The sequence below is a fragment of the Hyalella azteca genome, unplaced genomic scaffold (genome assembly GCF_000764305.2).
Source record: "Hyalella azteca isolate HAZT.00-mixed unplaced genomic scaffold, Hazt_2.0.2 contig5, whole genome shotgun sequence".
NCBI lineage: Eukaryota > Metazoa > Arthropoda > Malacostraca > Amphipoda > Hyalellidae > Hyalella > Hyalella azteca.
This window is the reverse complement of record NW_025930368.1, coordinates 162,210-180,388: the sequence shown is the minus strand read 5'-3', so window position 1 is coordinate 180,388 and position 18,179 is coordinate 162,210. Positions and strand designations below refer to the sequence as shown.

Here is an 18,179-nt window from a genome sequence, read left to right as displayed (position 1 = left end):
AATTTGCATTAAGCTCCGTTAAATTCACTCGCTCATCACCGTTCATTTATATTCACAAAAAAAAAAAATCTACCGCCATATAGCAAGAAATACATGAATGCATAATACGAAAAAAAATAACTGCACATGATCTACTCAATCAGAATTTAAGACCCAGTGTTTCTTAAGCAACAATGATAATAAGAAGAAAAAACTTCCAAATTAAACACTCTATGTGACATCCTAATGTCACAAAATTAGTACGCAATACACCAGAGGAGAAGAACAGAAAAATAACTGTGTCACCCAATTAATACACGGAATTACCAAATCATCCATGAAACAGAAAAAAAAAATTTCTGGCGCACACAAAAAAAAAATCACAAAGCGAATATAATTTCAACTCATGAAATAGAGCGTTCTCCATACTTGTATGTAATACTAATAAAGAGAGAAAAACGTACTACGTAAATTCTTCTGGCCTACAAATTGATCACTACTGACCCCAAAATTGAAATGGATATTCTGAACTGTTTTGAAATCACTTTCAACTCGAGTCGCTGAATTTTCGCAACATTATTGACGATTATTCGAAACAAACATTAAATTAAGAACGTAGTACGTTCCACCAAAGTTATCGGAACACGCAAAAAAAAAATAGAAATCAACAAGAAAAAAAAATGGAATCACAGACAAACAAAATTTTTCTGAAAGTGAAACTATGCCGTTCGTGCATTCGTGTGCAAAATTGATATTATTACTGATCATTCTACCTTCGATACTTGCCACAAGATGCGCGATAACAATAAAAGCAAAAAAAAACGGTTTAATTGAATCACTAGAAATCACTACCCAAGAAAAAAAATTTTTATGCCTGCCTGACCACCTGAATCTCTAAATTCTCCTTTAATAAGCTATGCATTATCTCAACAAATTATTTCGAACTAATCCTAAACTTCGAACCTTTATAAGAACACTCGCATTGAATCAGACTCACTGCACTATAAGGTCGATAATTTTTTAGAGACCTAACTAATGAAATAATTTTGTTGCCATTGTTATAATGCCTGGGAAAGAACCAAGTTCTTCCCAAACAAATTCTGGCATGGTTTCAAGCGTACTAAATTTCACACAGCGGCTAAAATATATTTCCACAGAATTAAAAAAAAAATGCAGCATTAAAACGGACTTATTTTATGAATACAAACTTTTTGCCAATAATTCTTCAATTTCATCGCCCCCTATTTAGGAATTTCTTGTTATACCGTCACATCCTATAGATATATCTCGCGCTGTTGATACCCGCACTCATTTGACAAATTCTGTTCCTTATTATTTATCAACACCATTAAATTTTTTGTCGTCATTTACGCTCAGAAAAATCATATCCTAGTATCAATTAATCGTTAGCCTAGCGCCATTTTAGTTTCAGAATAAAGGTGACACTTCTACACTTATCTACAGCCACAATACTGGCATAAAAATTTCCTACAAAAGTTTAATTCCAAAAGATTTCCAATAAACCTATTAATCCTGTGGCATTGAGTTATAAACGCCTATTTAAAATTATATGTCTAAAATCGATCCGTACAAATTCCTTCTCAGCAAAAACAATATTAGAAATTATCTATTGATAAAAATGTCCGTTGGCGCACATAAAAAAAATAACGTGACGAGAATCAATTTGACACATGAAATGGAGCGTTCTATCTAAAAAAAAATAATTCCTTCTAAGATGTGCGAAAACAATATTAGAAATTATCTATTGATAAAAATGTCCGTTGGCGCACATAAAAAAAATAACGTGACGAGAATCAATTTGACACATGAAATGGAGCGTTCTATCTAAAAAAAAATAATTCCTTCTACTGTTATATCGATCCCAGCTAATCAAACAAACAAAACAAAAAAAAAATCTTGCGCTATCCCCTAATCGCGGTCACATGCGCATCTCTGTCCGTACACTCGCACATCTTCTCTTAGTCTCCTCTGAAAAACTCGCACCCCCTTGTTCTAATCACCAATAAATACTATCGTCCCACTATCCGTCAGGACGTACATTCTCGTTAATTTCTTTTCTCTTTCTCTCGCTTCCACAGCGACACCTTAAATCGTCTCGTTTTCTCTCCCTGCACCCCTTATCGTCAAAAAAAAATTGTAATCCCAGTAACACCTAGAAACAGCACGCCGTCGTAACCTCTGACCAGAAAGACTCATCCAGCCTATTTAAGAACTTATCCCTGTGATTTTTCTACCCCTGCTTGATTTCCTACGGACACAAAATTCTACCCAATACAAAAAAAAAATAACAAACCCCATAGAATATACACAATTACACACCCGAAAAAAATCTCACACCCGGTTTCGCTACAGGAGTCTATTTTTACTAGCTCGCTTATGATCGTGAGAACAGAAATGAATTCTACTACGCAACCCAAAATTCGCTTTAAACATCTTAACACATAAAAAAAATTTTCCTGTACCTCGAAAGCTTATTAGAATAAAAACTTATATTTATATATCCATCGGAGGCGTTGAATTTTCAATGTTAGACCGCGGTGACAGTGCCCCTGTGGACGTGTTCTATTTGGAGTGCCGCCGGTTCAGGAGCTGAATTTTTCTTCCCCCTTCGTCGGCTCGTCCGCGTTGATTGTACATGTGGATATTTCTGGTGGTTAGCCTACCTTCACATTTAAATACATTTGCCACCCGCAGGTATAGGACTCAATCTAGGCACCGCAAAAAAAAATGAAAAGTCTTTAAATTTACATTAGGGAGTCGGGCCCCCTTGTGTGGCATCACGTGATTTTACTCTACAATTATTATTAGACGGCATTGATCGTCTTGAAAGTTTTTAAGTGAACTCGAGTCTCATCCTGGGTCATGGCAGCACACACATCCTAATATCGTAGAAGAAACAAGAACAACAGCAAAAAAAAAAAGTTCTCTACAATGTCTTAGCTCATATCACATATTTTGTTACCATATTACTGGTTACCAAAAAAAAAAATATATATGCTACCCTCACGCAGATTACATGACGGCCTTATCTTCATCATCATATTTAAACTTAGGACAATTTTTCATCAATAAAATCTTATTATCTAGGCTTACCATGACCCAATGATGTGGTTTGACTCTCCCAATCACGTGATTCCACACTTACATGGTATTCCTTTTAATGAACGGGGACCCGTCCTCTCTTCACATGTGTCTCTAGGTCTCGCCTTTCGCCTCAGGGAGTGGCCCGTTTTCTGCAATATTTTTTTTTTTCGTCTTGAAATTATTTTAAATGAAACGAGTCTCATCCTGGGTCATGGCAGAACACACATTCTAATAACTAGACTAGTATAAAAAAAATTTTTTTTTCAATGTCCTAGCCTATAGCACACATCTTGTTACCATATTACTCGTTACCAAAAAAATATGCTATTCTCACACAGATTACATGCCAACTTTTATTTCCGTATCAGATTTAACTTGGGACAATTTTTCATCAGTAAAATCTTATTATCTAGGCTTACCATGACCCAATGATGTGGTTTGACTCTCCCAATCACGTGATTCCACACTTACATGGCGTTTTTTTTTCAATGAACGGGGACCCGTCCTCTCTTCACATATAACGCTTCGCTAGGTCTGGCCTTTCGTCTCAGGGAATGGCCCGGTATCTGCAATACATCTCTTGGTAAGGCACGGTACAATTTTTTTTTACAATATTATAACCTTAACTAAGACATCATCGTTTAGAATTAACTCTATCGTATTCCCACTTTGAATCAGTCTCCCCCTATAGTCACGTCTCCCCGTTTTCTCTCTCGTTCCGGGCCTATCGTTTTCTAATTTTTGTGCCTGCCATCTATCGTTTTCGGCGAGATTTTCCTCTCTCCTACAGCNCTGCCACCGTATACACTCTCCTGCTCTGCCACCGCGCGCGTCTCCTAGGTATTTAATTCCTTTTACGCTATAATTTCTTCCCATTTTTTTCAAAATTTCTCCCGTTTCCCCAGCACAATGTCCTCACTGTTTTTAACTGCCTCATTGCCGTTGCGCGTGAACGCGATCGATACTTGTCGCCACAACACGTCCAGGATTTTTATTGCCACGTAGGCAATTCGCATTCGGGTCGGAATGCACTATTAGCGTTTGTTTACCGTCTATCCTTCCGTGTAATCTTTCCCCTCCTAATACGATCCAAAACAAAGCCTCTGGTTAGTCCCGATACTCTATCGTTCGCGAACACAGTTTTAGATCATTGCATGGTGGATGTGCTGCAGCTTTTAGACCGCAGCGTGTTAATTTCCTTTCGGCCATTGGTGCTTAGCATTTGGTCTCAGACGGCGTTAACTTACGCTATCTGAAACGCGCCCTGCCAATGCTCGCGATCATTCGGCTTTCGGCTAACTTCCCACTTCGAAAACTGAACTCCTGTGCGCTAGATTTCAGTCCTCTTAGCATGGCCTATTAATTTAGCGGGTCCGGTCTAAGACTTCCTACTCTTCGTAAACGTGCGATCATCTATAAAATCCAATATTCTCTCCTCTCCCTCACACTTCACCGCTTATTAATCCTCGGTAATCTTCCGGCGCAGTAATAATCTAGGTCAACGTCCGACCCTCGGGCAATAGTGACTAAGTCGCTACGTACGTTATTCGAAACTTCAAAAGAATTTCTATCCTAGCTATTTGTCGCGCATCTTCTCGTCTAAACCGATTTATATCCTCGACGTCTCTCTAATTTTTTTCTTCTCAATCTATAGGGTCGACCATCATCGAATTGGGTCTTTCTCGAATTCGCTTCCTCGTAAGAAAGTACCGTTTCTAGCGAATCCGTTTGTTTAATAGCTCCGGCCGAAGATAGTAAACTTTGGGTGCCCTCGCAAGGAAAGTCCAGGTAGAGAAACGGTAGTCAGAGATTCGTTCAGGTTACAGCGTCCCGTAACCTCACGACTCGTATCGCTCCTATACAAAACTGGTACTTAACACTGATCGCAAGACGAACGGCAAAGATGGCCATTAGACTTTCGTCTTATCCCCAAAATAAAATATTTTGCTGCAGCATCACGTCCCTTTTTTAATCCTCGCGGCATTCATCATCGCGACTTACTCGTTATCTCTTTAATATTCTCGCGGCATTCCCCATCGCGCCATTTCATTATCTCATTCATTATCATCACAGTATTCCTCGCGGCATTTCTCATCGCGGTTTAATCATCATCGTCACTTAATCATCGCAACATCTTAAACATGCAGCTCCCAGCCGTCATAACCCACCTATTTCCATCTATTTTCGCACTTTTCTCATCGCATCCGGAAGTAATCTGTATTCCTCGTAATATTTTCTTTATCGCAACCCTCGTCTCCGTGATCATTATCCTCACGATTCCTCCTAAATTTTTCCCCCAGAATAATTCTTACTTAATCGACCCATGCTGCCAAAAAAAATGTATTTCCTCCCTACCTATTTAATTCCCTATAGCGCATCAACTTCGTACTATAACTGTTCTCGGTGCCCTTTTAATCCTGTTGCATTTTCCCGAGTCTTCTCCGCTTATCCTGCACTACGGAATTTCAAATCTCACTCCTGCTTTACAATTCAATAAGTCGAATTTCTCTTCCGTCTTAGCTTCCCGCTCGGTCGAATTTCTAAATCCGCATTATATTTCAACTGAGAACGACAAAAAAAAACCGGTTGCTTCTACTAACTTCTATTTCTATGTTAGCATCTGACTGCTCTAACTGCCACTGCCGTGGTAGTAACTTTACTACTTAAATTGCCTTACTGCTTCGAACGTCCGCCTAGAACCGAAACAAATGCATTTCATATAGCACAGTTTATGACCCGTCGCTTTGTTTTGAATTTTAAACCGTCGGCTTCAATCCATCTTCAACGGTTCTACATATATTAACAGTTTTGAGATACTATGAATTTCTATACTAATCATATCCTCCTTTGCCCCCTAAAAAAAATCATCACGCTATGATTTTTTTTTCAATCTAACCTCAACTACAGAACGATCGATTTTTCCAACTCCTATAACATGATTCAATTTTCTATGTGCATATATCCCTACCTACACAGCATTCACATTGCCACTCCTATCCCTCACTCTCGTCTCCATGTTTCGCCTTCCCTCGTTCAACACCGGTTATTTCTCTCTATATGTGTTCTGGTCAACTCCCTCTTTGTTAATCCCCCTGCATACCGCATTATAAATGGTGATAGGATCCTAGAATAACACATACAATATAGTCACCGATAGGCCTCCTTAAGTACCCAAATTTTACAACTAAAGCCAAAACAACTCCTAAAAAAAATATTAACAAAACAACAAAAAAATATAAGGCAAAATACTTATGCTCGTCTGTCTAGCCGCAATTTTTCGATTCTATGCGCGTTTATTAGACTCTACATTGCCGCGCTCATATATCCTGACATATAAATTACAACGACTGGCAAATCAAACCTTACTGAAATCTATGCTTACAGCAGCTACTTCTCAGCTACGAGAACCGAATTCTTCTAAATTAGGAGATTATTTATATTTAAAATCCGAAAGCCTTACTTTATTTCTATCACTTAACTAAAATTTATTTTCTACTACTCACATAAGTGGAGTCTTATCTTAGTTTCCTTCGCATGCTCTTAAATTTATTTTTATACAGTAACTACAAGTAACAACAAAAAAAGAAGATTACCAAAGAAATTAAGATCAGTAAGCCATGGATGGACCCCTCCTTTCAAGTAATTTCTAATTCTATCTCTTATCGATCAACTTAGAATTATTTTTACATTCCAAAAAAAAAATTTTTTGGTCGTGCTCTAACCTAAAAGTTTCTTACTTCTAAGTTCATAGTTATATATATACAGCTTATGTAATCGCGCACTCAAATCCGCTTTTAGCTATCGACTTATTGTTTATTCCCGAAACCATAAAACTTCCTTGAGAAACATTCCTTTGTTGTCCGTCTGAGATAAGCTCTATTTACAGCCGTCTACATCTTCGTCGAGAATTTCCTTTTTCGGTGAGACAAGCTGCTCACTGTTTAGAGTTTCAGATTTCCCTTATCCTCAACCGTCACAAGCGGTTAGCCTGCCCTTCTCATTCTCAAGAGCCTAGCAATTAAATTTAACGACTTGAGAGGCTAGCCTCTCTTTTTCCCTCAGCTAGAATCGTCACTTGATACTACACAAGCACTCTGTTCTCAAAACAAATCCCCAGTCTTTTGTCAACAAAGGTTACGGGTTAAGGGTTATTCAAACGTCTGCGAAATTCTCAACCGTCTTCTCAACAAACTTTGCTACAAAAACTTTCTTAACTCTGTAGCTTCTAAAGTCGTTTATTTTAATGGCCTACAACACGGTCGTTACTCTACCCTTTCCTGAAAAATTATTTCGGAATTATCGATCGTCCTTCTAACCGCATCCCTTTTCTAGGTTTTGTTCTACTCTAGACTTCTTATTGAAAATTTATCCACATCTTACAATAAATTAAATCCGCGAATATCTCGTAATCGCGCACATTAATGATGATGTCTACTCCTAATTATCGCAGGTATCTTTCTGATCGCACAAAAATTTTATACAACTAATATGGTTACTTCATACTCGTCTAAATTTTTCTGGCGTACCATTTCTCCGTAATAGAATGTCTAACAAATTTCCGGCTATAATCTATTTCCCTAGTAATATTTCAATCAATAAGGCGAGAAAAGAGATGAACAGAAATAAAGACTTTCCTATCTAATTCCTGCTATTAAATAATTCCCCGTATCACTAACTTAATTTTTTTTTTCACTGAACAAAATTTAAGGAGTTTATTCGAATTAAATTTAGCGTAACGAAAATCCGTGTAACCAACGTCGCGAATATCTCCTCGTTCAAATTTGCATCAATTTTTGCATGGGCAATTTAGACTTGTATAGATCTCGACGTGCATTATTCTAGGATGGATCTTTCTACACCATTCGCTTCATAATAACCTTATTAAATAATACATGAATGTGCATCTTAAAAAAAAATATAATATGGCCAGCCATTTGTGGCATCGCTGGCCGCCCGTATATGGCGTCAGTTCGGTCTGGCCGTTTCCCCAGCCTGTATGGTCAACCGCAACATCCTGCTAGCCTTCCTCAACGAAATTCTATCCATCTCCATCCCTCCTTCTCTCCTTTCTGCTATTCTGTCCTAAATTTACAATTCCCAACTGTTGATGTATCCACACTTACTCTACTCTTTTCTAATTTGTAGCATAATTATATTATCTTTTCCTTATCCGGTTTGTCCCTCCTTTTCTAAAGAAATTGATGCAGTCATACATATATATACATTTCCCACCAGACTACTTCTTCCGAATTTACTGGCTAAAGAACCAATATAAAATTTCCTCCGAATAAACTCAGCTAAAACTGTTATCTCCGGCTTAAATACTCTAGTTCCGTTCGTCCTAAATCAAAGGAAAGGTTGACCAACTGTGCTCGTCACATCTAACAAAGAAATTAGAAAATTTTATGGAATCTAACGTCCTCATAGCATTTCCTACTCTTACTACCTTCCCTCCTTAGATAAGAAGTTTACTACCTTAACTAGAATCTTACGAGAGTTCTAACGTAGTCTTAATATATTTGTGCTTAGGCGTAATTATCTCCTAGGCATGCTACCGCTCAGAACTTGAGCTAACTTAGAATTTATTTTTATCCGTAGGGACTTCATACATGCACAAAAAAAAGAGAATTTTGCGGCTAGTACTGCCTCCAATTTTAATTGGGTACGGGCCCAAGAGATCGTAAAGCGTAACGCGGCTTCACGGCGGCTGCCGGCTGTTCTGCTGCTTTCGGAAATTTGAAGTACATTATTGCCTTGGGTTTCTCTCTTTCTTCCTGTTCTGTCGCGTCACTTGTTTCTGCCGTTTCTTTTAGGGTTGAAACAAACACTGAAATGACAGGCAATGATTGCTCTAACATATTCTTTTGTCAAATTAAATTTAGTGCAATTAGAATGCACACCATGGGCTGGTCCTTTCTTACCCCATGAAGGCTGCGATCCTGTCTTACCCCATTTGACTATATTATGGATCACCCCCCCCCGGGGTAATACAGGACACTCCTAAACACATTTACAGCAGAACCTTAGTTAGCAAAGGCTCAGGTAAACAAAAAAAATTAATAAATGCACTGAATTTTGATTAAATTTACCTCTCTCATCAAACAAATTTCACTTGAGTAATGAAAATTGAAAAATTACGTATCATCAGAAAATAGTGCATAGAATGACATAGATTGAACTGTGCAATGGGCAACATAGAATGAAAAGCAATTAATCTCAACTATGATTTATTTTTCCAAAAATTATTCATTTCTGTTTCAGGTACGTATGTTTTTAGGATCTTTTTTGTTATAGTGGATTAATTCACTTGACCCAATTGAAGTGGTGCAAAATTACAAGCCCAGTCTCAGAGGAAATGCTATATGGCTGCTGATATGAAGCTTGCAGTGGGGAAGTTTGTTGTCAATGGCATGGAAGTTTTTTTGTAGGGTTTTAAAAGTGTTTGGTATAGAACAGAAAAAATAATTTTTATTAATGAAAAGTGGATACAGTAACTTCATCAGTAAAGGAAAAACTAGTACAAATCTCAGAAAGCGTCATTTATTCTACATCTACATCATCTAAAAATGAAGAGGAGGACTTTGGAGTGCTGTTGGTAATACAGCAATCCCTTGATTAATGCGGTTAATAAATCCCCGAGTTTTACCATGTTAAGCAAAACCGCGCTAATCAAACTCAAGAATATATGGGAATAATTATAATGAATCCCCAAAAATAGCAAAGTTACATAATAATTTTTTTCCACTAAAATTCATCATATTTTTTTCTAAATAATAGGGGAAATAAATAAAAGAAATGCGAATGAATTAACATTTATTTTTTACTGAAAAACGAATCTAATTTCAATTGCACAGTAGTATTAGATTTCTTTCTCTCCTTAGATTTAGATTTCTTTCCTTTTTGTCCATGATTATGACGGTAATTTATCAAGGAAAATTATGTAGTGCAGCGATCTTGACCAGTTGAAGGCTAACGAGTAACTAGAGCACCGGCATGGCGCACTTACCGGCGAATGTTGCCGAACTCGACAATTCGAGTTATGAACAAGACAAGGCGCGGTTAAACCGACTCTGTAGTCAGCACGAGTGCCTACGAAACGGGACCTTATTTAAATAATTATTGGCTGAAATTCATAAAGTAACAACATTTGGCAAATTTTTCCAAAAGTCGTAACAAAAGTAACAACATAAGATCTAATAAGCAAAAAGTAACACTTTTGTTGCGAACGTAACACCTCTGGCTAGAGGCGGGAAAATGATGCGTTGTGAAAAAAAGTCGCGCTAATCAAAACTGGCACCGCGTAGATTAAGGGTAGGTCGCAAATTTTTTTTCTGCGTTAATCAAAACCGCGGTATTCAAAACCATGCTAATCAAGGGATTGCTGTATATGATTACACTCAGCAAATTTCAAACGTTTTAAAATCAAGCTTTATTTCAAGTGTCCCAGATTATGCCGTTCCCAAAGGTTATTTAGGAGTCTTTTTAGGGCATATTCTCATTTATGGAAAAAGGCGCTATTGTGCTTGTTGTGTCCATCTGACTGTCCGTCCGTGACTTCACGTTTTTGTCAACAAGAAAATGTGCTCTGTTACTCACAGCAGCAAGTACTGAGTTATATTTTTTTTGCTTCTGGCAACTTACAAATAGTAGGTATATATATATATATATATGGAATTGGAGATGGCATACCATAGCCCTTGCAAAGACCTTTAAAATGTGCCAAAACTCGTTAATGAAATATTTCATGGTAAGAAGCTAACAAATAAAAACTTAAAAATTTGTCTCTATCCAAGTACATTTTTTCATTCAACAACCTAGTATGGAGTAACTGCAGTTGAAATGTGTCAACTTGCTATGTTGTACAACATAATTCTTATTTAACCCTTTAGCGGGCAAGCATTGAAATATCCAGAAATTAAAATTTCAGAAACCATTTCAAGAAAGTAAGAAGTATCATACAATATATTTATTTATATGAATTTTTGCAATTTGTGCCTATTGAAGGTTTAAATTGCAATTGAATAATTCAATAAATGCGATCAGTACACAAAATTTTTCTTTATAATTAAAATTCAGTTTATGCAAATGAAAAATTAGAAACATAAAAATTTAATTTAATTAAATTTAATCAAGTTGCCAAAATAAATAAATATATATATTGATACTTCCAAATTTTGAAGAAAATGCGGAAAGAGTGTCAATTCCATTGTCCGAGTCAAAACCTTCATTTAAATGCTCATATTTCAATTTGTGGACTTTGCAGCTGGTGATGCTATAGATAGAACGATGGTCAGATAATTAGTGATTGACTGAGGCATTATAAGCACGCCTCAAAAACAAACAGGAAGCCGTGGTGAGGCTTTTTGTGATGCAATTTCAAGTGATCATATATGGTAACTTACCCGTGAAAGGGTTAAATGTATTTCTACAGTCTATACTTAGTCTATAGACTATACAGTCTACATACTAAGTTATCCACAGTGTTAATGAGCCTTTATTCACAGAATTCAAAATATTGTACTGGAAACTCTTGCACCATTTAAAAATAATTACAATACCAATAAAATGCTTGCTTGAAATGTGCAATTTATAAAAATTATTACATCTGTATGCACACATATATGAGCTAATTGTAATCTCACCACATTACAATTGGTTGTTACTAAAATATTCATTTCTGTTTCAGGTATGTTTTTACAATCTTTCTCTGTTATAGTGATCTAATTCACTAGACCTAATGAAAGTTGTGCACTTGTGCTTTTGGCACCACTTTAATGTACTTGGATAATTTTCTGTAATCAATGTTGTGTGCAATCTGTTTGTCACGTTTGAGATTAATCAAACGTACAATCTATTCTGAAAATTAAAGTTTTCCTTTATATATGACTAAATGAATAGGTACCTATGTACTTGATTTCTTTCAGAATAGCCAATACGCACTGTTGAAATTTTTGAAATGTCAGTTGACAGCAGCAGTATGTTTGTAGATGATAGAATAACAGTTGGTATTCTGACAATAAGTGATCGTTGTTCTTCTGGGGAGGCAACAGATTTCAGTGGACAGAACCTGGCTCAGCTCATTGAGGAAGGCATCATTCCTAATGCCAAGGTATGGCCCCTTATTCTCCTGATCTTGAAATTCAGATGATGGGTGATGCCAATAATTTAGGCAATGAGAAAATTGTACTCTTAATTAGGCCAAAAAAAATTCTGTCTTCTTAATGGGTTTCTTACACTTCTCCAATAGGAAACAAAAAATCATTCTATTGAAAAATTTGTGGAATATTTATTTACTTGTTATTAGCCTTGCATGTTTTTTCTCTTTCAAAGATCCATTTTAAGAATTGTATTTATAATAGAAAATCCTATGATCTGCAACACATTTTTAATACTCATAATGGCAGGGGATTAAGATTAAATGCTGCTCTTGCTATGTTTTGTTGTTCATTAAAGTAGTCAGGTATTGAAGATTTTGCCAGGTATTTTGAGCTACTCTTAATTACTGCTGAATTGATTGTTCTTGAGTGTTATCCAATTTTTTTATCAGAATTATGTTCAGATCTTTTTATACAGTCTTGCTAATGACAACATTTAAAAAATTAGTAAAAGAATATTATACCTATTCCATTTGTTTGTGGATGCTTCAGTATTATTTTTGCTGCAAAGTATATAGGTATGTGTAAATATGGCAGAAAAGAAGTTGCATGGCTGCATTGAATCCAGTTTAAAGCTGTGCAGCTAGCCACTCCTTTTGTATTTTGAATGAATACAAATTATATATGGGATGTGATTTGTCTGAAGTTCATGTGATCAAAATTTGATAAACCTTCCAACTATGCTAACACGAAAATTTCTCTCCCAATTTATTTTGACTGTCTTGATCATAAAATATTAGCATGCAATATTTTATTGTACTTAGCTACTGCATAGTACTTTGTTCTACCAACTAATATAATGGGCAAGCTTCTTCTGTTCAGCTGGCAGCGTCAGGTTGCGTAGCAGATGACCAGCGCAACATCATTGAGGCACTTGAGCACTGGTGTGATCACCTTCGTCTTAATCTGATCCTGACCACGGGGGGTACTGGTGTTGCACCCAGAGATGTCACGCCAGAGGCTGTGCGAGCCGTAAGTTCAGCTGCATCTTGCATGTTTATAAATGCTGCTACAGGAAAGAAATGAAATTTGTGGTGGAAAAGCTGCCCTCAACAAACAGGCATTTTATAAATGAATTTTTCTCTTTCATTTTATGTTTTGTTCCACAGGTAATCCAAAAAGAAGTTACTGGTTTGTCTTTTTTGATGACATCCTCGTCGCTAAAGTCAACTCAGTTTGCTGCGCTGTCTCGCCCTGTGTGCGGTATCCGCGATACGAGCCTCATTGTGACCCTCCCAGGAAGCCAGAAAGGATCGGAAGAGTGCCTCAGATTTGTGGCATCGGTCCTGCCTCATGCTCTTGACCTTATCAGCAACAGAACCTCTAAACTCAATACCACTCACCAAGCTCTCCAATCAACTCCTGTTGTTAAACTCGAGAATGATGCAGCTGATTTTGGTTCGTGTGAACAACAACCTCTTAAACACCATCACAGAGCTCATGACCACCACGACTGTAGTGCATCTAAAGCACAAGTTGAAGATATTTGCAGTCGACCCAGGAAATCTCCATATAAAATGATAACTGTGGACCAAGCTCAAGAGATCATATTCAAAATGGCATCTACCAAGAATCCTGTTAATCTTCCTCTCAATCAAGCTCACGGATTTGTATTATCCGAAGATGTGGTGTCCAAGTACCCACTGCCTCCTTTTCCGGCATCGGTCAAAGACGGCTATGCCGTGATCGCTGCTGACGGTGCAGGAGTCAGGAGAGTCGTCAGTGCGGTCGCGGCCGGCGACCACGCTGAACTGGGCACCGATGCAGTCCTCGCGCGCGGGGACTGCATCAGAATAAACACTGGAGCGCCGGTGCCGCGTGGTGCAGATGCTGTGGTGCAGGCGAGTCGTTTCAGTAGTTGGATGCTGCTATAGGAGCAATAATATTTGTTGAAGCTTTGAATTTACCATAGCATGGACATTAGCACCACTAAAAGTGATTCAAAAGACGCAAACTGCTATTTGATAGGAAAATGTAATCATTAAAATATTAATGCTTGTTATACTGCAGGTAGAAGACACAGAGCTACTGAAGTCATCTGAGGATGGAGGTGTTGAACTGGAGGTCAAGATATTGAAGGCACCGAAGGAAGGTCAGGATATCAGGCCGCTGGGGTGCGACATCGCACTTGGTGAACTCGTGCTGCCTAAGGGCACGTACTTGGGTCCTGCTGAAATAGGACTCGCCGCCAGTGTTGGACTTGCCAATGTCATGGTCTTCCCTAAGCCTTTGGTCGGAGTGCTCTCCACAGGTAAAATTAATTGATGCTTTATTATCTGATCGCAATCTTGCCTGCAGTCCTTCTAAGTCTCACCAAAATGATGTCCCAGATTAGGTTCTGCAATGATGTTGAACTTGAAATAAATAAATGAAGAGCACAAACCAATGATGGCTCCCTCCCTGAATGATTTAATTGCACAGAGCTTTTTGCAACATAAGCAGGGACTAGCAACTATTCGTCTGTGTTGTGTTATTATTACCAGTTTCTGTCAGATACGTAGTAATAATTCATAAATGTTTGCAAAAATGCAATAATTTTGCCTCCCCAGGAGTCAACAAAAACATATTTTGGTTCAGCTAATTGCAACTTATAACTTAAAAATGCATTGGGCTTCATGTGTTACGAATTGCATGCTAAACTAGATGTTCATTCACTGCAGTTGCGGTGGTTGGCGTAACTTTTCTTTACGTTTCTTTTTCTCTTATTCGTGAGCGAAGCCGTTTCCATGATCAAACAAATTATACTGTAGGTCATATTTAGTAACTTTCAGTTCATCAGTCGCGTGATAAATTCCTGTGTTCTCAGGAAACGAAGTGCAGGCTGCCGATGGTCGTCCCCTGGCACGTGGTTGCATTTTCGACAGCAATTCCCCGACTCTGGTATCACTGCTACGTCTGCATCACTACAACTGCATCACCTGCCACTCTGCTAAGGATACCCCTGATGACCTCAAGAACAGCATCTCTTCCATGCTGGATCAAGGTCTGCAGTGGCGGCGGGTTTTGTTCTGGAATCCTACTGAATAAGATTTGAATACTAATGATTGCTATCAAGTTGGTTCTTTGACTTATTCAATTGAACAGCACCCGCATCAAAAGATAGTTGTAAAAAACCGCACCTAGTTCGCCACCATATTAATATACAGTATATTAATGAGGTTCACATCCGAGCGTTACCACTTACATTTCAACTCAATTAGCTGGACTTTCAAAGCTGTGTTTGATAAATTCTTTGATTTAGTACGAATTGAATAGAATTTTGGCACGTGAGACTATCCGTACTTGTTGCTATTCTCAAGATTTACAAGTACCGGTATATTGTAATATTTATTGGAAAAGGTGTCAGACTGTCGGCCCATGTATTAACTTGATTAGATGGTGTTATACTGCTCTTTAATCAATGGAAGGCACTTCCAAAGCATTATTGACTTTCGTTAATTAAGCTGTCAGATTACACAGGTATATTTCTATGGCTATCTTTTCTACTAAAGTCTAAAGTTTAGGCCCAGAAATTTCAGGCAAAAGCCTGGTCACTTTTCACAATTGGACATTTTATCACCGTTCACAATTGGACATTTTATCACCGTTCACAATTGGACATTTTATCACCTTTCACAATTGGACATTTTATCACTGTTTTCAGACGTGGACATTCTGGTGACGAGTGGCGGGGTGAGCATGGGCGACAAGGACATCCTCAGGCCCGTCCTGCAGGCCGACTTTGATGCCACCATACATTTCGCTCAGGTAAACTTGTATCATGAAGCTACTTCATAAGATGTTGGCCATTGCTGGCATACATTAATTATAATTGTACCATCCATCTGCGTCATAATTTGTTGCAGAGTATCTTGAAATTATATAACTACTTGACATTTTCTTAAACAGAGACAAACACAGGGCTTGTGCTTGTGGGATCTTAGCATTGATCACAAGGATGCTGCTGTAACCTAGATACTCTAAGTCTAAAGTTCATGCGATGATCATGCGTTTTTGCTAAATCCCTTCATGTATGTACGTTTCTGCTACACTACGTAGTTAGAGACTTTAGCGACGTGATGCATTCTCATAACTTCTCCACTTTTTGTAATGATTAGTTTTCTCTAAATTGTTTTTAATATATAACGGATGATCTACTAAAAAATTAGCGTTTTAAGACATTTATCTGTGCATTTTCTATGCATTCATACTCATTTATTCCTCTTAACTAATAATGCGCAGGTGTTAATGAAGCCCGGCAAGCCGACGACTTTCGCGAGTATGTCATACAAGGGCAGGAGACGGCTGGTGCTGGGGCTCCCCGGCAACCCTGTGTCTGCCACCGTCACCGCAAACCTCTACCTCATTCCCTTGTGTCGGGCGATCTCTGGCAGAGCTGACTTTATGTACACACAATTAAAAGTCAAGGTGATCAACAAAATTTGTACTGATGATATACTGTAAAAATGGGTCGTATAAAACGGATGTTATTACTTTATCTACGATGGTTATCTATAGCTTCATCGGCTCACTACTTTTGAAAATATTGAATTCATTAATTCACCTTCCATGATCATTGCCAACACCACGAGCAAGATTTACTGTTAGTTAACTCTCAAAGATTAGTTTTTGCCACAGGTATATACTTAATACTGAATAAAATTAGATTTATCGTGCCTGATGATCTCGACTTAGAAGGAATTCTCTCAAAGATAGACCAACACCTATCCAAATGAAATCAAATATTCAATTTAAATGTTGAAGTGTCAACAGCTGCTCGTTATTATTGAACTTCCTAATTGAAATATCTATATTATTTTTTATATATGTCTGAAATGATTACGAGGTAAGTTACATAGTTTGTTTTGCGCATGCAGCTAGAGCACAGCATCAGCTTGGACCATCGTCCCGAGTACCACAGAGCGGTGCTGTCGTTCTCGCCGTCCTGCGACCTGCCGCTCGCGAGGTCCACGGGCTCTCAGTTGTCCTCCCGCCTCTTGTCCATGGCCAACGCAAGAGTTCTCCTTGTGCTGCCTCCTCGCTCACCCGTCCAACCTTCTCTTCAGGCTGGAGAAATTGTCACTGCCATACTACTTTAAGTTTGTACGCATTGATTCTAATTCCATATTTACTTGTGTAATAATAACTGGGACTCATAATCTTTGATTAATTTCCAGAGTTTTTTTTTCTATTTCGGGTGCCTGAACTTCATTGTTTGGCCTATTAACTGGTTTTATTTCCTGTGACTCTTGTGCATTGGAATCATAACCTTCGTTGAATTTATTTGGAGAAACTTGTGTTAATTTGATATTTGGTACGACAAAGGTCGTGCCAATTAGATCAACAACCAACGATTAAATCAGCCAACTAATATCTCAACAAATGTCTGGGTTTTTAATGAACAATATCAAATAAATTCAGAGATCTGCGAAATGCCTGACCTGGTTCACTTAAAAGTTTCGTAATTTTTAAAGCAGAGCTCTTTTTGTAATAGTGTTCCATATAAATAAATTCCATTTTAATTGATATATTTTACAGGTATGCCTTGTTTTATTATTCTGGCGACTATGGAGTAGCACTCAATTGATTCAATGACATGCATTTCCTTATCTGCGCATTCAAAATGTTTGCGTGCATGTAACATGTCACATGTGTTGTTGGGTACATTTGCTCAATCTATTAATTATGTTGGAAATCTATGAAATATTATTAATAAATCAGAAAAGAAACATAAAAGGAATGTTCAAAATGTTAACGCATTGAAATTAAGATATCACATATCGTTTATAAATTTTTATGTTTATTTTTTTCACATTTTTTTCAAGTTATAATTCAGTTTCTTCATCGAGTTGGCCTGCCTAACCTTTTGTGTTCTATGTCTCGCATCTGCTGCTTATGTCTGACATTGCTTCTTGACTTCCATGGGTGTTGAAAGGTTCTTTTTCTCGTTATCGTTTGCTT

At 37.7% G+C, this 18,179-nt stretch overlaps 1 protein-coding gene across 1 annotated transcript; it reads left to right on the top strand.

The window, feature by feature from the left end:
- Positions 1 to 11,770: 11,770 nt before the first annotated feature.
- Positions 11,771 to 17,877, top strand: LOC108676212 (gephyrin). Its single transcript, XM_018164264.2, has 8 exons — positions 11,771 to 12,193; positions 13,062 to 13,211; positions 13,349 to 14,080; positions 14,250 to 14,490; positions 15,046 to 15,222; positions 15,883 to 15,986; positions 16,461 to 16,646; positions 17,096 to 17,877. Exons 1-8 carry the CDS (start codon positions 12,041 to 12,043, stop codon positions 17,315 to 17,317), a joined length of 1,965 nt encoding a protein of 654 aa, XP_018019753.1. The 5' UTR covers positions 11,771 to 12,040; the 3' UTR covers positions 17,318 to 17,877.
- Positions 17,878 to 18,179: the final 302 nt, after the last annotated feature.